Here is a 17785-nt window from a genome sequence, read left to right as displayed (position 1 = left end):
AAAATGCACTTATTGAGATTTGTTGTCAGTAAAATTGCTTCATTGTTTTCATTCTCACTAAGTGTTGTATTACCTGTTTGTTTTAGTGGTGTCTGACCTTTCTGTTCTTAATGGTGTCTGACCTTTTCTGTTCTCATTCATTAAGTTTCTGTCACATTATGAGCTGATGAACCTTGTAGCAAACAATTGTTGTATGTGATATGCCTAACCCATTTATGCCTAGCGTCTAGAAAAAAGGCATTGGCAAACAGCGTAGACCCAGATGAGACGCCGCATGATGCGGAATCTCATCTGTGTCTGCGCTGTTTGCTTAAAGGAATTTCTGTAAGAAATATTCTAAATATAGAAATAAATATATTAGAAATCCCCAATTTTGGAAATAAATTGATCCAATGTAGAAGGAAGGGAGAGTCCACTAGGCATAAATGGGTTAAACTGTCTGTATCTGTTTCTCTGAAGTGATTTACACTCACTGAAAATAAAACTGAATGCTTAGGCGCAAATAACTTGTTGCAATTATTATGCTTGTTACTTTTTAAATCAAACTAAATATGGGTTTACACTATCTATTAAATTTAAACCAAATAAACCACTAGCAATGATTAATTATTTAAATTATCAAACACATAATGTTCTTTTGACAACTTTTCATATCTATTAATTTGTTGTGAACAAAAAGACGATCAACTTTGTAGTATGACTTCATATGCCTATTAATAAGACATTTTTTCATAAATGTAAAAATGCATGTTTGTAAAAATGTTTGTTAAACCCTTTCAGTGCGGGAACCGAATTTTAAAGGCCTTTGCAAACAGTTTCGATCCAGATGAGACGCCACAAAACGTGGCGTCTCATCAGGATCCAAACTGTTTTGCTATTCTGAAAGTGTTCTTTGAAAAAAAAATCGAAGAAAATGCTAATTTTAGAAATTCAGCAGAAGACATTTTAGCAGAAGACAAATTACCCAGCATGCAAAGGGTTAAAAAATATGTCAGTCTTCAAACACAAAAAAAGATTAACATGAATTTTAAACTCAAAGAAAGGGGGAAAAAAAAAATTATTATCTTATGTGCAGTCTCCCTTAGTTTTTTGTGTTTCTAAATTTTGCACATTTCACATTTTATTATTGTACCGACTTTTTAGAAACTTTCCTGTAGCTTTTGTAGTGCAAACTGCCACCATACTTGCTATGAAAATTAGTGTATATAATTATACATACCTGAATCCCTATAAGATAGAGTGTTTACGTTTAACCAAAAGAAATAAGTAAGTACATTAGATTTGTGTCAGCTGAAGTCAAATTATGTTTGAAATTACCAATAAAAAAGTAATTTACACTAGTAGGATAATATTTTTTATCATCAATGAAACATAATAATTTAATTAAAACTGGACTTAAATTTATGCATCAAACTTAATTTTGTTTTATTGTTGTGGTCTTCATTTCATGATCAGATAATAGAATTAGGTGCAGTCCTTATGTCATCATTATAAGTTGGTTAACAAAAGCAAAGTCTGTGAATATTCTCTTTAAAAAAAATCATCGTAATATTTATAATGTACAATCTAAGCTGTACATTTTTTTTATATATCATATGTTTATTGTCTTGTTATGCTTGTAATGTACTGCATATTCTCATCCATTGCTTGTTCGTCCATTGTTTATTTGAGGCTCATTCTGGGAAATATTCGGGAAAATCCAGTTTCAGCGTAAAGTATCATCCCAGATAAGCCTGCACAGACTGCACAGGCTTATCTGGGACACCTCTTTACACCCATTCATTAACTCTTTCAGTGCTGGAACCAAATTTTGAAGGCCTTTGCAAACAGTTTGGATCCAGATGAGACGCCACAGAACGTGGCGTCTCATCAGGATCCAAACTGTTTGCTATTCATATAGTATTCTTTTAAATAAATCGAAGAAAATGCTAATTTTAGGAAATCAGCAGACAAAATTTTAGCAGACGACAAATTTCCCAGCATGCAAAGGGTTAAGCCCAGTTTTCCCAGAACGAGGCTCATTTCTCCTCAGGCTTGTTAGGGCTGGTGCATGTGTATTTTTTGCATCTATAATGGCATGGGTAAAAAGTGGTGTCCGTTTCTGCATATAATTGTTCAACAGTAAGCAAGTCTTCATAGATTATGCCAGTTGTATACATTGTAAATCGTTCCATAGTTCTATTAACACCTGTTTGGTACGAGATTAACTCTTGCAGTGCTGGAGCCGAATTTTGAAGGCCTTTGCAAACAGTTTGGATCCAGATGAGACGCCACAGAACATGGCGTCTCATCAGGATCCAAACTGTTTGCTATTCTGATAGTATTCTTTGAAAAAAAAATGAAGAAAATGCTAATTTTAGAAATTCAGCAGACAACATATAACAGACGACAAATTTCCCAGCACGCAAATGGTTAACAGCTGACCTCTATTTCAAGTATCGTTTCAGAGACTCTGTCGGAAGGCTGCACAGTCAAAGGCATAGAGTCAGGCGGCCGCTATTTGAAGTGGAAATGCAGTGTTTATTTTCATTCAAAGTCAGGTCTGAGATTCTGCACCATTCCCTATCGAAAAAGGACATATATTTTTCCCAAATGTGACATAAAAATTCCCAATTGAAGGTGTCCGAATTTTTTTATTTTTTTTTAATCTCAACATTGTGTTCATCTACCATCGGGCTATATAAGTTCAACTTTACTGAAAACACTTATTCTTAAGATTGAAACATTTTTTAGAAAAGAAACAACAACACTTATATCCCTATATTGGTCAAAACGCTGCAAATTTTCCCAATCCAAAAGGACCTGGCTCCATTCCCAAAAGGGTGAAAAAAACAATGAAGCGGCTAAATGCAACCAACATAAAACCAGACCACCCTGCGATTAACTCGCACTCTGTACAGGTTTTGTGCTGTTTGCTGACCACTTACGCTAGAAAGGTCTTGTATTAAATATGATTTTCTAATGCACTGCATACCGGTAAAAGTGGGAATCTGGGTGATTAAGGTTCAGTTTCCTTTCAGGGCTTACTCTGCCACTTGCCAAATTAGCCAATGGCTATTAATTGACCTATTTGGCTAAAGAAAATTCTATTTGGCTACAAATTTTTCATCATTAAAACTTTAAAATAGCAAAAAATAGAAGAATTTAGCCATAGCCAGGCGAATTAGGCTAAAGAAATGTTTGAGCCAGGGGAAGCCCTGCCTTTATTTTATCTTTGTCTGTTAGGTCCTTTGAGAGTAACAATTTAAAGGAGTCTTCCAACTTTAATTGTTAACTAATATTGAGCTGCTATTTTATCTTTGTCTGTTATGTCCTTTGAGAGTGACAATTTGAAGGCATCTTCCAACTTTTAATTGTTAAATAACATTGAGCAGCACTGTAGAAATATGGGGCCAAGAGCTTGTGCAGACTGCGCAGGCTTATCTGGAACAACACTTTCCAATAATGTGTTAACCCTTTGAGCGCTGGAACCGTATTTTAAAGGCCTTTGCAAACAGTTTGGATCCAGATGAGACGCCACAGAACGTGGTGTCTTATCGGGATTCAAACTGTTTGCTATTCTGATAGTATTCTTTGAAAAAAAAAATCGAAGAAAACGCTAATTTTAGAAATTCAGCAGCCACAATTTTAGCAGACGACAAATTTCCCAGCATGCAAAGGGTTAAGCCCCATTTTCCCAGAGTGCCACACGCGATAGTTTTAAATGTAACATTTTTATGTGTGTAAAGAGTGTGCTTAGTTTAATCTTATTAAAGGAACTAAGCCCATATCCTTCACCACTAAGATACGTATTTTGACGCTTTTGTTAAACCTAAACAAGTTAAAGTTAATTAAAGACCTTTCTTACTAGATTCAAGTTTAAAGGCTTCATTTCCAACCCTTAGATACTGATGTGCAGCAAAGGGCATAAAACCTGAACAGACTGCGAGTTACTAACAGGCTGTTCTAGTTTTATGCTGTTTCCATATAGCCATGTTCACTTTGCTTCTGAGTGGGAAAGGGTTAAATATGATCTCAAAATTCTTGTTGATGATGTTATGGTTGGTAAGACAACTGATGTTTATTTAACAAGTTAATAGTAAGAAGTTGTCTCTCCATTTAATGCAAGTTCTTTAGTCCACAGGGTTTCATTTGTAGTTATCTGTTCACCAATTGGTTGGTTACAAGTTCTGCTGTCTGTTGTTTCACTCGATATATTTCAATGGCTGCCTGACTCGATGCTGGTAAGACAATGCAGATGAACGGTGGGTTTGGAAAATGGCCAAAAAGCAATAAACAATATGTGTGCTTTCATTTTACCTTAAAAATGAACATTATTCATTCGTGTCTTTGTGAAAGTGAGCAACAAACAGGAGGTGAAGAACCCATATTATGAAAGATTGCATGAAAATACAGATGCAGAATCCAATGCAAAAGTGACACTGTGAGGGCTCACTGTGTCGTGTTGCGCTCTTCAATGTATTCTAGACATAACACCATGTCATAAAGCTTCAGCACCCTGTCATATATCTTGTTTTCCTGTCATAGAGCCACTTAGCCACAGTTTCATCTCATACGGTTGTAACATCATGTCATAGCTCTAACACAAAACCATTGTGTCATTTCATGTCATGTTGCTGTAACTTCATGTCACACAGCATTATTTCATGTAATAGATCTAACTCTCAGCCATTGTGTCATTTCATAGCATATAACTGTAAATTCATGTCACACAGCGCTTTTTCATGTGATGGATCTAACACTCAGCGATTGTGTCATTTCATAGAATATAACTGTAACTTCATGTCACACAGCGCTTTTTCATGTCATGGATCTAACACTCAGCAATTGTTTCATTTCATAGAATATAACTGTAACTTCATGTCACACAGCGCTTTTTAATGTCATGGATCTAACACTCAGCGATTGTGTCATTTCATAGAATATAACTGTAATTACCTGTAATTACCCTCTGTCACACAGCGATATTTCATGTCATAGATCAAACACTCGGCCATAGTGTCATTGTATGTCATTTACCTTCAACACCATGTTATATAGCTCTATTTCATATCATATATGTTACATCATGTCATACATGGGAGATCATGTAATACAGATATTTTTTAATTTCATAAGTTTGTTACATCAGATACCATGTAGCTCTATTTGTATCATAACATGTCATTAAGCTGAACACCTCATATCTAGTAGCAGTTACAAAGTTTTGTATAAAGGTAATTTTCATTTTAGATTATGTTATTTTAATTCATAAATTACCACACAAGGTCATGCATGTAGAATACCATGCATGCAATAATTTTCCCATACTTCTCTATTACATCTCCCCTTGTCATAGTGCTCGTACATGATGTCATATAATGTCATTCTATGGCATAAAGCACTTGAACAAACCATACTCGATTTCATGCCATTAGGCACTAACAATATGTCACATATTGTCACATATCTATAGCAAGATGTCACATATGGTTATTCTATATAGTATATGTTTAAGACTTATCCATATTTAAGAACACCATGCTATAATGCACCAATTCACTATATTGCTTTAACAAGTATGTATTAAACACCATGATATATTTTAACATTCATGTCAGGTTGCAGCAAGATTATTTAACACTTTTTGTGCACTGTTCTTGGTCCTTATGCAAAATTTTATCATGTCCTTCAAAAATGGACCTTTGGACCAATCACAACATCTGTGTACTCTGAGGAAGAGGCAAAACATCCGCTTATAAGACCACCAACCCTTGCGTGAATCTTTAGCTGACAGATTATCTCCTTACCAGAGAGCGCAAATGACCACATATGGCATAATACCTATTTTAAGACGACGCGTTCAATAGCCTTAAACATTCTGTGTGCGGTCTCCATGTGTATATCAATTCACCTTAATCTTCTTAAGCATTATCATCACAACGTTCTTCACCCTCATTTTTAGCTCGGCTATTTTCGGAGAAAACCCGAGGTATTGTCATAGCCAGCTCGCCGTCTGCCGTCCCCCGTCCGCGTCATGCTAAAACCTTGACATTTTGCTCTAAAATCAAAGTGCTTCCACCTACAGCTTTGAAACTTCATATTTAGATGCACTTTGATGAGTTCTACACGCCACTCCCATTTTGGGGTCACTAAGTCAAAGGTCAAGGTCACTGTGACCTCGAAAAAACAAGAAACCGTCGGAAACGGTTGATGCTCCCCAAAGGTTGTTTTTTTGTCACAATATTGCACTATATATTCAGATAAAAGGAAACATCTTGAGGGCACAGTAGTTGGGGAAACAATAATTTTTTTATAGAAAATTTCAAATTACAAAGGGCCATAAATCATCCAACGAGAACCCGCTGATAATATGCACATCTCTTGGTAGTGAAGCTTCCCATAAAGTTTCATTGAATTCCAGTCATTAGTTGCTGAGAAATAGCCCCGACAAGAATTGAACTATACATACAGTTAATGGAAAATTTCAAAGGGCCATAACTCTGTGAAAAATCATCCGACCAGAACCTGCTGATAATATGCACATCTTCTCTTGGTAGTGAAGCTTCCCATAAAGTTTCATTGAATTCTGGTCATTAGTTGCTGAGAAATAGCCCGGACAAAAATTGTGCACGGACGGACAGACAGACGGCCAGACGTATGGACAGACGAAGCCGGGACTATATGCTCCCCCCAAAATAAACTTATGGGGAGCATAAAAATATTTTTTTTATAAGCTTTCATTTATTCAAAACTCCATCCACAGCCGAGCGTTGGCGACCGTTATGCGGTGCTCTTGTTTATCAGTCGTCCTCAATCAATCATAATTATCATCATCAGTATTGCTTTTATTCCCATGTTCTTCATCACTTACATTGTGGTCATGATCATCATCATTAAATCAGTGTAAAGCTTTATTCATCGTTATCATCATCAAAGTCAGTAGTATAGCTCTAAAATCATAATTATTCGTGGAATTAATTTTAGTTCATTTAGTGAGTTCACCGATTGACAAATTTTATTCAAACACATCTGAAAAGACCAATGCAAATTTCTCTTTTCTCCTATTTTTTTTTTAAACAAGACATTTAACACTGACAAATAAACTTGACTTTACAGTATCTTTTTCTGATGGCCATGTCCATAATAATCACTTCATTATTGATATCAGAAGTTTAGTAATTTCATTTTGGTCATTTTTTGCATAGAAGTGCTTTTGCAATTCTTTTGACTAAAACAATTTCTATTGCTACAGAAAAATTAAAAATGTAAATGAAAGTACCTGCAATAAGTTGTCACTTCATACCATATGTATTACACTATTGGTGTTATTAAACATTATACGTATGAAATAATTATTAATGTCTGATTTGAAAGAAACTTTCTTTTAACTGAAAATCCATCAAAATTACATGTTATTGGTTAGACAGAAAATCTGTAACCTATGAAATGCTCCAAACAATATCCTGTAAGACAAAAGCATTCATAATGGCTGCAGTAAACAACAATTCTTACATGCACCACTTATGTAAAACGCGCAAGCATTTAATAGCATACAACAATTTGACAAAAAAAGAGCAATAGAAAATGATTTAGTAGAAAGTAGCCTCTCGAAGCAGTTTGCACACATTGAAGTCAAGGTAGGTCACTCTTTCTGTACTCTTGTGTGTTTTGTGTTGCAGAGTTGCCTTACTTGAATTCTGAGGACAAGCACATGTGAGGAAATGTCTTTTTACAAACATCTTCAGCAAGTTTGTTTCAATTAAATTCTAATTAAGCATGAAAGAAATATATTGAGACTTGCTTGATGTGTACCATGAAATTCATGGATGATTTTCGTCTGCTTATGCGCTAATTTGTTTAGACCAAGAACTTAATATCCCTTTTCTGAATGTTTGCATTACTCTTCTTTTGTTTTGTAATTCATAACTTGGTCTTTATATTCATATTTCTTCAAAATATCTAACAATCATTAAATATATAATGTTAATAAACAATATTCAATATATTAGCATAGACAGTTATGCATTAATATGTATTTTTAACCAGGTTTTCCGAAGGAAAAAACTGGTTATTAGATTGGCGAATGCGGGCGGGCTGGCTGGCTGGCGGGCTGGCTGGCTGGCGGGCTGGCTGGCGGGCTGGCGGAATAAGCTTGTCCGGGCCATAACTATGTCGTTCATTGTCAGATTTTAAAATCATTTGGCACATTTGTTCACCATCATTGGACGGTGTGTCGCGCGAAATAATTACGTCGATATCTCCAAGGTCAAGGTCACACTTTGAGTTCAAAGGTCAAAAATGGCCATAAATGAGCTTGTCCGAGCCATAACTATGTCGTTCATCGTCAGATTTTAAAATTATTTGGCACATTTGTTCACCATCATTGGACGGTGTGTCGCGCGAAATAATTACGTCGATATCTCCAAGGTCAAGGTCACACTTTGAGTTCAAAGGTCAAAAATGGCCATAAATGAGCTTGTCCTGGCCATAACTATGTCATTCATTGTGAGATTTTAAAATCATTTGGCACATTTGTTCACCATCATGGGACGGTGTGTCCCACGAAAGAATCACGTCAATATCTCCAATGTCAAGGTCGCCACGACTAAAAATAGATTTAAAAAAAAAAAAAAACTTACAAAGGGGGTTAATTTTTTTTGGTCATTTCAAAAGTTCAGTTTGAGTTTTCTCCCTTTATCAGATTTTTTTTTCACAATGAAAACCTGGTTTTGTGACAATTTTGTCCCTTGTTTATTAATTGTAAACTTCTTCAGAAATACAACTTGTACCTCCTAAATTAGTAACAACACACTTTTTCTAAAATAAGAATGTGTTAAATAATTGTCCAAAGCCATTGCAAATGTCTTCAAAAAGTTCTATGATTCCTAGAAAATTCAAGTCTTTTCAAGTTGTTTGAATCAGCTCATATTGGTTTCATTATACAGTAGCATAATTTTAAATGTTGTGGTTGGATTCAAGTAAATGTACTAGGAGTTTAGAAAATAATTTGTTGTCTGGTTTACATTTATCCATAATATTATCTGAAGCAGACATTTGCCATGTGGATAAGCTGAACAAAGTTTATTAATTTGGACACTAATAATTGTCTTGCAAACAACTATTTATGACAAAAATCTAATGGGTCATTAGCTCATCTATTTTTTGAAAAAAAAAAAGAGCTATTGTCATCACCTTGGCGTCTGTGTCGGCTTCGGCGTCCGGTTAAGATTTGCGTTTAGGTTCACTTTTCTCATAAAGTATCAATGCTATTGCATTCAAACTTACTTACTATCATGAGGGGACTGGGCAGGCAAAGTTAGATAACTCTGGCGTGCATTTTGACAGAATTATGTGCCCTTTTTATACTTAGAAAATTGAAAATTTTGGTTAAGTTTTGTGTTTAGGTCCATTTTGTTCCATAAGTATCCATACGTATCAAAGCTATTGCTTTCATACTTGCAACACTTACTAACTATCATAAGGGAATGTGCAGGCAAAGTTATGTAACTCTGACTGGCATTTTGACAGAATTATGTGCCCTTTTTATACTTAGAAAATTGAAAATTTGGTTAAGTTTTCTGTTTAGGTCCACTTTACCCCTAAAGTATCAAAGCTATTGCTTTCATACTTAGAACACTCGCAAACTATCATAAGGGGACAGTAAAGGACAAGTTGCATAACTCCGGTTGTCAACACTTACTAACTATCATTAGGGGACTGTGCAGGCAAAGTTATGTAACTCTGACTGGCATTTTGACAGAATTTAGGGCCCTTTATACTTAGAAAATTGAAAATTTGGTAAAGTTTTGTGTTTTGGTCCACTTTACCCCTAAAGTATTATAGATATTGCTTTCATACTTGGAACACTCGCAAACTATCATAAGGGGACAGTAAAGGACAAGTTGCATAACTCCGGTTGTCATTTTTACGGAGTTATGACACTTTTTAGACTTAGTAACTTTGGATATATGGTAAAATTTTGTGTTTAGATCCACTTTACTTCTAAAGTATCAAGGCTATTGCTTTCAAACTTCAAATACTTTCATGCTATCATGAGGGTACTGTACCTGGAAAGTTGAATTTTACCTTGACCTTTGAATGACCTTGACTTTCAAGGTCAAATTATTAAAGTTTGCTAAAATTGCCATTACTTCTTTATTTATGAATAGATTTGATTGATACTTTGACAAAACAACTCTTACCTGACATACCACTATAGACTCCACCCAAACCATCCCCCCTGAATTCCTTCCCAAACCCCCCCCCCCCCCTCATTTTTTTTTTTTTTAAAGATCATATAATAAATGACCACCACACCCTCACACTATACCCCCCCCCCCCCAAAAAAAAATAAATAAATAAATAAAATATAAATATAATTTTTATTTATTTTTATTATTATTTTATTTTTGAAATACCGTCCAACCATCCCACCCCAAAATACCCCCCCCCCCCTAATTTTTTTTTTTTTTTTTTTTTTTTTGCATTTTTGGAAGATAATGTAATAAATGACCACACCCAGACACTATACACCCCTCTCCACTCCACCCCTCCCTCCTTTGTGATTGAAATTGAGATAGGTCCCTTCACCTTTAAAAAGAAAAATAGATGAGCGGTCTGCACCCGCAAGGCAGTGCTCTTGTTTTGGTTTTGTTTTAGAAGCAACTCATGTACTATAGATGATATGGTGTTTATTTTTTCAAAACAAAACATTGCAATCAAATTACTTATACATTAAGTATTAAATTCACAATTTGGCGGGGATGTTTTTGATATATATGATACACATGTTGATATACATGATCACAAATTGTAATCCTAATATAATACTAAGTGGTGCAATTATTTGTATGTTAGTTAATCTATAATGAATGACAAATGCCTCCATACAATTATACTCATTACAATCCAATGAGCTCCTTCATGTGAAAATGGGTCTAAAGCCATATGCGGCCAGCATTGCTCCAGTATAGCCTGTGCTAGCAGACAGTGAAGCCCCTGATCAAACTGTGCAAATGTACAGGCTGGTCTGGAGCTACGCTTGCTGCATATGACATAATACCTATTTTCGCATGATGTGGCTGACATACTTGCTGCTAGGTGATAAATACTAGTACTTCATATATCAATAGGCTAGATACAGCATTAATGTTGACATCTACTTGGAACTCGAGTCTTTGACACATCAGACTGGTCTCTGGGAATGCCGGGCTAACTGTGGGTTAAGTGTCGTCCCAGATAAGTCTGCACAGGCAAATCAGGGACGACACGAGATATTCTTTAGAAGAGACCTCCTTTTAATGAAAAATTCCATAAAAGCTGAAAGTCTTGTAACAAATTTGCCTTTGCAAACTTAATCTAGGAGAACACTTTATGCATATTCATACAGTCTTGTTTCCCAGATACTGACACTTTGCTAACAGAGTATCTGTTTTCCTCGGCTAGTGAATGTATCTAACCATGAGTATATATTATTATATGCATCATAGGCATGTCTTTTCTATAAAAGATAATTTTTTTACCTAGTATGCAATATTTAATTATCTTTTGTTAGTATTTCCTTATAAATCCATGTGGTTTTCCACAATGTCATATGTTTCAAGAAAATAAATTGTTCCATACTATTTATATATTTGAACACAAGTACCAGTCACGATATTGAAACATTTAAAACAGATTTATAGACTGAAGATTACGTCCATTTTAAATGGAATAAATTATGTGACTATGCATTCATTTGAGTCATTATTACAATTAAGGTTTTGAAAAAGTTTATTAATGAACATGATGTTAAAATGTATAAATTTCAGGAAATGCTGATTATAATGCTCATAAAATAGGTTCTTTCTATTTGATCCATATTATAAGAAGTCAGTAAAAATCCTAACATAGAACACTGAAAATCTTTCGAATTCTTTATTATATTAATGTCCTGAAAAAAGGAAGGTAACATTTGGTGGCAGTTTGCACTTAACGATTAATTAACAGCTCACAACTTGACTAAGGTTTAGTTTACGCAAATTAATTTAAGAAATCTATTAAAATTATGAATATTACATGCATAGCTGCATATTTTGAAGGTTTCTCATTTTTAGCTTGATCTGGGCGCTTCTGTTTTGACCTTTGAGTAACCTCTATTTTCCTTTATTTGACCTTTATGTGATCTATTGTTGACCTTTCTGTGACATTTGACCTATTGCAGGGAGACGAATGGTGAAGAAATAGAACTGCTGCAGAAGCTTTTTGGAAGTGATGTAAGTGGTCATTACTTTAAGCTCACCCGAGCACAACATGCTTATTGTCAGATTTTGTGATCACCTTTTGTCTGTCGTAGTTGGTGGGTTTTGATTGGTCAATATTGGCTCATGAATACTCTGAGAACCCATCTATTGCTCAATCTTCATGCATGAATCGCGGGCAAAACATTTGTCTCGATCATATCTTGGGTGAGTTCGAAATGGGTCTTACAGGCGTCAAAAACTAGGTACAAACAAATTCTTAAGACCAATCTGTGAATACCACATGTTTTTCTTAATTTTAATAAAATGTGAAAATATGACCCAATAATAGCTCAATAAAATTCTAAACTGGGTCATTTAAGGTCAAGAACTAGTTTACATTAAATAAAAAGTTTGTGAACACTTTAGACGCTACATTTACTGTTTTATCTTAATGAAAATTAGTAAGAACATTCAATCTATTCCAAAAATATCTTGGATGAATTTATCATTGGGTAAAAAACTATTGAGTTTGAAAATAATTGTAGTTAGTTCAAAAACTTGGCTGCCATGTGTTGGGGTAGTTTTCTGTGAGTGGCTTGTGAAACCTTGAGAAAACCAAATGCACAGAATAGTAAAGTTCTTAGGGGTCCCCAGTGAGGGCCTTGTGTTTATTTACGTCGAATGCATTGCAGAGAATCAATTGACCCGTAGTAATCTTCACCTATTCGATGCCCAAGGAGGATAATGACTTGTGATGCAGGCCATGCTTTTGACCTCGACCTTGCATGCAAGTGTGACCTTTGATTTGAATAAGACATTGTATGTATTGCATATGTTCAGTAAATCACTCAATTTGTTGTGACCTTTGGCTTTGAACTTGCATGCACTGCAAATGTTCACTCCATCACTGAACCTGATGTGACCTTTGAATTGACCTTGCATGCACTGCAAATGTTCACTCCATCACTTGACCTGATGTGACCTTTGAATTGACCTTGCATGCACAGCAAATGTTCACTTCATCACTGGACCTGTTGTGGCCTTTGAAATTGACCTTGCATGCACTGCAAATGCTCAGTCAATCACTCAATTTGTTGTGACCTTTGACTTTGATCTTGCATTCACTGCAGATGGTCGATAAATCACTGCAAATGTTCACTACATCACTCAATCTGTCTTGAACTGTGTCATTGACCTTGCATGCTATGCAAATGTTTACTGCATAACTCAATCTTGTCAACTTTGTCTTCGACCTTGCATGTACTGCAGATGATCATGCATATGTTCTCTCCATCACTCAATATGTTGTGGCCATAGACTTTGACCTTGCATGTACTGCAGATGTTCAGTCCATCAGTCGATTTGTTTTTACCTTTAAATTTGACCTTGCATACACTGCAGATGTTCAATCCATCATTAAATCTGTGGTCAAAGGTTCAACCAGGACACCATGTACTGGTTCTACCCATAAAACCCACTCCAGAGTGTTTTAATCAGAATTCCACTTTGTAATCAAGCAAAGGTTAATAGGTTTTAAGTAATTATGATTGGCATTGATCTTGCAGGTTACCAAGGAGGATTGCCGCGAGGCTCTACAGGACACAAGGTGGGACATTCACAAGGCCGTCAAGCTCATCAAACTCAAACAATTGCTCAGCATTCAGCTCGGGGATGTGAGCCGCTGCAAAGAGGCTCTGCTGGCGTGTGACTGGAACATCCAGGGCGCGGCGGACTACCTCCTCAACCAGGAGTCAGCGGCCCGTCATCACCACCGGCGCCAAGGGTCACCGCCAAGTCCTGAAACAGTAGATGTGTGACCTTGACCTTGAGTTAAGGGATTTAATTGTTATCATTTATAAGTTTGAGTTTGACTCGATCACATTTTTGTGGAAGTTTGTCCTGTTGAGAAACACATAGTGGGGTGTATCCTCTCAGCTTTGTGCGAGACCTTAACCTTGCGTAATTTGAGTATACTTTTGAACAGTGGTGTAATTTAGCCTTGCTGAGAAAGACTTTGTAGAGTGTATCCTCACAATGTGTAATGTATCCGTGGATATCTCTTCAGAATATCATGTGCAATTAACTCCAAGATCAGCAAATGTTGTTAGAATTATGTTGTTCAAATTTTGTGTTTAAATCTGTATTTACTAGAATATATGTGTAAATATTTCTACGTTAGTTTATCATAGATTAGGTATTTAAATGCTATAATCTATGCATTTTGTTCTGTTTGTCTGTTTGTACCTTTTCTTGTTTTGTTGACATATTTTCAATATTTGACCAAAATGGATTTCTTCATTTTCTTGCCATTTCATGTGTATGTACAATCATCCATTTCATATTTTTTGCATTTAATAAGTAGTTCTGAACTCATTGAAAATATTTGTGAATCTTGTATTTGAAGTCCCGAAGGTTGTACATGTAGTAATTTATCACTTAAAATTTCAATGCACATTTTGTTTTAATATGAATACATTCAAAAAGTTATATCTTATGATGAGTAAAAGTTACTGGTCTAACATATTTGTTTTTTCCCTCACAAGGTTTAAAAATACATAAACATTTTACTGAAGAAACTGTACACCACTTTGTAAGTTTGATAAGTATACACATTTCTAAAGCATTATAATGACAAAAATACCAAAAGTTACATGTATATTTAATACCAGTTTTATTAATTACGAGTTGAAAACATAAAAGCTGTGACTCCTCAAACTGGGCTTAAGGCAAAAAATTACAGACAGATCTTTGATGGTTTTACCCCAGACTAAAGGAGACATGTGAATTTCCAAAGTACATATATGCTCAATATTCTAGGTACTGCTATTTATTGGTTCAATCTGCTGATTGTTTTTTATTTGTTCGCATGGGTGATATGCTCTTCCAATTTCTTCTTTTACTTTGTATGTTCTTGTACTGCTAACTGTTTTGTAACTTGTTTTACTTGAACAATTATGCTTAGTTTGTTGTCAGATTTGTTTTCCACTGCCACCTTTTTATTAAGCAAACCTTTACATCCAGCAGTATTTAGCATTTAAGATTTGTCAACTTCATGCAATTGTGCAACACATTTGCTTTACTAAGGTAGTGTTAATTGGCTACATTTACATGTATATTCAACTGACGCAGAACATAAAGTTTACTTGTTTATGAAATTTAAGATATATTGTGATTATACTTGAACCAGGTTCTTAAAATGTTTACTTTTGAAAGCTCAATTTGTCTTCAAGTGTTGGAGGTTAATTTCCCTCTTCCTGAACTTTTGACATTACACATCTTTGTTGATTGATGGTATGAATATTCCATATATTTCTTCCTTTTGCAATTTTAAATATTCAAGAAGAATCTTCATTTTGATGTTTGTTTCATATTCACAGGTTTAGATTTCTCATACATGTGCTCTCATTTCAACTGTTGTTAACTGCTTTAATCCTGTTTGTTTTTTAAGTGCTCAATACATTTTGCGTAAATCAGCTGGAAAATCACGTCAGATTTGTTAAGAAATAGCACATACTTACATTTTCCCTGCTTTAATTATGTACTTTTGTGAATGTTAAGTTGATAATAGGCAAGAAAAGGTTGATCTAACCTTTATTAACAGTTTATTATCATGCAATGTAACATCTTACGTACATACTGTCTGAAATTGCACATTTTGCCTAATCAACATAATTTTATCAACATTAATTTTGTATAAGCATTTGTGCATGAATTCACTCATTTTACCTCTCAGAAGATATGTAATAATTATAGGTTGAATTAAGTTATCTTCATAGCAGTAATGTCTTACCATACGTCAATAAATTATTTTGATGAAGTTGCATGGGGAGCTTTGCCACTGATAACTGACAATTCATTTCTTAAAAGGTTCAAGTCTTGAAAATGTTCATGGCTACACCTCTTGTGCATTTTTTTTTCTGTAACCACTTGTGAAATAAAATTTGTTTGAACACCAAAATCAACCAAAATCGTCTACATCGTGCATGGATTCCTAAGATTTAAGGACAAGGAAACATAATTTTTTGCAATATATATGGGCGCTTGTTAAATTTTGAAGTAGATTCATCATTTTCTAGTGCCTACACTACCAATATATATTTTTTTTATATAACTTTGTGAAGGAACAACCCCTGCATGTAAGATGCTCAATGCCTTTAGGTTGTGACATGAATATTTGTACATGATGATGAATCAAGTAATGACAATGGCTGCAGAATCACAACATACCGGTAATACGAGTTGCACTATTTTGTTGTGTACTTCTAGCTGAATATTGCAGATCAAAAATGAAAAATAAAGTAACTGTTATCATTGCGTACACTGATGATAGCGATTTGTCAATTATCTTATTAAAATAGGTCGTGTAAGAGCCTTACTGTTTAAGCTTTTTGAGCAAAGTTTGACTTAAGAAAATGTTTTTGGCACTATTATTTGTTGAAAGTCACTTCTTTCTTATTTAAAACTAGGTACAATAAGAAACTTATTTTGTGTTTTAAAACAGAATAAAATATATAAGGCAGAGTAACCTTTGCATATAAAAGACACAGGCCTACTTAGATCTGTGAAAACATTATTGTTGACTTGGTATTAGTTTCGTTAGAATAGACGAGAACATGGATTTTTTGTAACGTCATTGTTTTCATTTATTTGTTCACAGTTGCGTTTATTTTGATGTTTGTTCTTTGGGAATATTTTGTACAATGTGTTACAGTTCTGCATTTACCTTTTGTATGTAACATATAAATACATTTGTATTAAATTATTTAATTTTGTGTTTGGAATAACATTTATAGCAAATATATTGCATTAATTTCATTCTACAGACTATAACTGTTCTGTTGCTTTTTGGGAAAAACGACGGACCAGGAATAAAAAAAAGCAGAACATATTTATATCTTAGAGCAATAACTCAATGGATGATCGGGAAAATATTAGCACTTAGTGTATTATTGAACTTTCGTTATATGAGTATTTCAACCTGCTGCCAATGGAGGCAGTTTGATAAAGGCATTTTTCAGTCAGACTTTAAAAGCTTTGGTAAATAGTTTAGTCTTGTGTGCATATATAATGTGCAAAATGCTAGATAGCTCATCTTTATCCTGTATGTAACTGAGTCTGTGCCATATGCAGTTGTCAGTCAGCCACAAACGTTCATTTATTATTATATATTTACTAAATATAAAGCAGTAACACACATATGATGTAAGAATTTCTTATTAAAACGCTGTTAAATAAATGGAAATGCGTTGTTGTGAGTTCCAAAATTATATATATATATATATATATATAGGATCTGGCACGAGTTGTCATATCATACCATATTTTATTAAACGAGTTCAGGAATTTTGTTAGTAAGCGAACGAATTTCCTGGACGAGTTTAATAAAATATGGTATGATATGACAACGATTGTCAGATCTTTTTATACGCTCGTTTTTAAAAACGGGACATATTATAGTTTCACCCTTGGCGGGCGGTGGGCCGTGGGCGTTCGGCAGGCAGCGTCCACAGCAGTGTCCGCTCTCTTATTCCAATAGTTTTCATCAGATCTTCACAAAACTTGGTCAGAAGTTGTGTCTAGAC

At 34.7% G+C, this 17785-nt stretch overlaps 1 protein-coding gene across 10 annotated transcripts in view; it reads left to right on the top strand.

The window, feature by feature from the left end:
• The window catches only part of LOC127842337 (activated Cdc42 kinase-like), a 124101-nt gene extending 106666 nt beyond the window's left edge, over positions 1–17435 (top strand). For 7 of the 10 annotated variants that reach the window (XM_052371787.1, XM_052371790.1, XM_052371786.1 and 4 more), the window contains 2 exons: positions 12185–12236; positions 13769–17435. In XM_052371787.1, the coding sequence (XP_052227747.1) occupies positions 12185–12236; positions 13769–14020 (304 nt within the window). In that variant the 3' untranslated portion in view covers positions 14021–17435. Of the gene's footprint in view, positions 1–7661; positions 7696–12184; positions 12237–13768 lie in introns of all 10 variants that reach the window. The other 3 variants (XR_008031557.1, XM_052371792.1, XM_052371793.1) reach the window with 3 other exon arrangements.
• Positions 17436–17785: the final 350 nt, after the last annotated feature.

The sequence above is a fragment of the Dreissena polymorpha genome, chromosome 8 (assembly GCF_020536995.1).
Source record: "Dreissena polymorpha isolate Duluth1 chromosome 8, UMN_Dpol_1.0, whole genome shotgun sequence".
Classification (NCBI taxonomy): Eukaryota; Metazoa; Mollusca; class Bivalvia; order Myida; family Dreissenidae; genus Dreissena; species Dreissena polymorpha.
Note: the sequence above shows the minus strand (reverse complement) of the source record. Positions and strands in the feature narration are given on the sequence as shown.